The 2,364-nt window shown below is 46.8% G+C and overlaps 1 protein-coding gene across 1 annotated transcript; it reads right to left on the bottom strand.

The window, feature by feature from the left end:
• Positions 1-71: 71 nt before the first annotated feature.
• Positions 72-2,360, bottom strand: LOC121964258 (zinc finger protein 665-like; the record flags this gene model as incomplete). Its single annotated transcript, XM_042514476.1, has 1 exon — positions 72-2,360. A coding segment is annotated over one exon (2,289 nt), but the record flags the coding sequence as incomplete, so codon positions are not given.
• Between the last annotated feature and the right edge of the window lie 4 nt (positions 2,361-2,364).

The raw sequence follows: 2,364 nt of genomic DNA, 5'->3' as shown, positions 1-2,364 counted from the left end.
TCCTCTTTAATGTGTGGGGGCTCTGGGTCCTCCTGGTCCTCTTTAATGTGTGGGGGCTCTGGGTCCTCCTGGTCCTCTTTAATGTGTGGGGGCTCTGGGTCCTCCTGCTTCTCTTTAGTTTGTGGGAGCTCTGGGTCCTCTTGCTTTGTCCCCCTGTGCTCCCCTGTATGGACCACCCAGTGTTGTCTGAGACTTTCTCCATCTGTGAACTGTTTCTCTCCTGTGTGATTTCCTCTTTCAATCTTCAGAAGGTGATTGTTGTTAAATGTTTCTTCATTCTGCAAAAGTTTTTGTTTCAGACGTCCACTGGTCTTTTTCCAATCATCACTGTCATCAGTCTTGGTCTCAGAAGAGTCTCCATTCTTGTCCTCAGTAACCAGTTGTAAATCTGGATGTGGGTTCCTGTCTGGTTCTGGTCCTCCACAGTCCTCTCCATCAGCTTCCATCTGTTCAAGTGAGCTGCTGGCTGGAGGCTCTGCCTCTCTGTTCTCCTCCGTTTGACTCTGGTGAAGCTGTGAGGACTGACGACAGACACATTTATGGTATCTCAGCTGATAATGCCAAAGAAAGTTTTGGTCACAATATCTGCAGCTGTAGATTCTCTCCTGTGTGTGGACCTCCATGTGTTTAGTCAGATATCTTCTCCATGCAAATTCTTTGCCACAAACTGGACAACTGAACTGTGTTTGTCTTGTGTGGATCCTCATGTGTTGAACTAGAGCCTCACTATCGCTAAAACATGCGTTACACACTGAACAGCTGAAAGCTTTCTCTCCTGTGTGACATGTCATGTGAGAACGTAAGCTTTCACGCTTGGTAAAAGTTCTTTCACAAACAGAGCAACCAAATGGTTTCAGTCCAGTGTGAATTCGTATGGGAACCTGCAGCTGGTGCTTACGGTTTAACCCTTTACCACATGGGGAGCTGACCTGTAATGTGTTGGCGGTGTGAGGCAGCGAGGATGCAGCAGAGCACTGATGGTTTACGAGTTGTGACTCCAAAGTGAAAATTTTCTCACATACAATGCAGCTGAGTAGTTTCTCTCCTGTGTGGACAGATATGTGCCTCGTCAGGAGTCCTCCTGTCGCAAAGCCTTTCCCACAACTTAAGCATCTAAACGCTTTCTCTCCTAGGTGAGAATTCTTGTGTTTGGGCAGAGTGTGGCCTTCTGATTTTTCATTCAACTCAGAGCAGCTGAGCGGTGTCTTGTCAGTGTTGTTATTTCCTGTTTCACTCACAGAGACTTCCTCAGGTTTCAGATGACATGACTGAGGCTGTTTGCAGAGATTAACATCAACACCACTGGGTTCAGGTTCAGCCTTGTTATCAGAGAAGCTAGTCTTATTATCTTCACCTACAGAATTTTTTTTATTTCTCCCATAAGTGAACCCTGACTGATGTTGTCTGGTCTCTTTCCAAAAGTCAATGTCAACAGTGTCATCAGTTTCAGAAGATGCTTCAATGTTTTTATCAGTGTCTGGTTGTACATTTTTATCAGGATCTGAGCTGGCTGGCTCTGGTCCTCTACGGTCCTCTTCGTTAAAGCCAGCTCTTCTTCGCTGCAAGGACTCACCGACACACTTGTGTTTTTTGATCTGAAAGTGCCAATAAAACCTTCTGCCACAGACGCTGCAGCTGAAGGGTTTCACGCCTGAGTGGACGGCCATGTGCTGCGACATGATTCCTCTTTGAGAAAATGTTTTGCCGCAGACAGAGCAGCTGAACGGTTTCTCTCCAGTGTGGGTTCTCATGTGTATCTCCAGGTGTGAACTGTACTGCCGTTTCTGACCACAAATAGAGCAGGTGAACAGCGTTTTTCCTTTGTGCATCCTCATGTGGGTCACCAGCAGGTAGTTGTTGGGAAAGGTTGCGTCACATTCAGAGCAGCTCAGCGGTTTCTTGACTTTATCGCCTCTGTGACGGCGTTCAGCGATACACCTGTGGGCTTTGACTTGTGACGTTCCCCTGAATCTTTTGCCGCACATGCTGCAGCTGAACGGTTTCACCCCCGTGTGAGTCACCATATGGTACGTAACAGCTCCTTTGTGTCGAAATGTTTTACCACAAATCGAGCAACTGAACGGCTTCTCTCCTGTGTGAGTTCTCATGTGGTAGTCCAGACCGGCTTTTTGAGTAAACCTTTTACTGCACAGAGAGCAGCTGAAGGGCTTCACTCCTGTGTGAGTTCTCATGTGTATATTTAGATTTCCCCTGTGTTTAAATTTCTTTGCACACACAGAGCAGCGAAACGGTTTTCCGTCATGTTCCCTCCAGTCTTCTTCGGTCTCAGAGGAGTCTAGACATTCGTCTTCACTTACTGGTTGTAAATGTGTATCTGGATGTGAGTTCCTGTCTGGTTCTGGT

The sequence above is a fragment of the Plectropomus leopardus genome, unplaced genomic scaffold (assembly GCF_008729295.1).
Source record: "Plectropomus leopardus isolate mb unplaced genomic scaffold, YSFRI_Pleo_2.0 unplaced_scaffold14838, whole genome shotgun sequence".
Taxonomy (NCBI): domain Eukaryota; kingdom Metazoa; phylum Chordata; class Actinopteri; order Perciformes; family Serranidae; genus Plectropomus; species Plectropomus leopardus.
The sequence above is the reverse complement of the archived record's forward strand: the minus strand, read 5'-3'. Positions and strand labels throughout refer to the sequence as shown.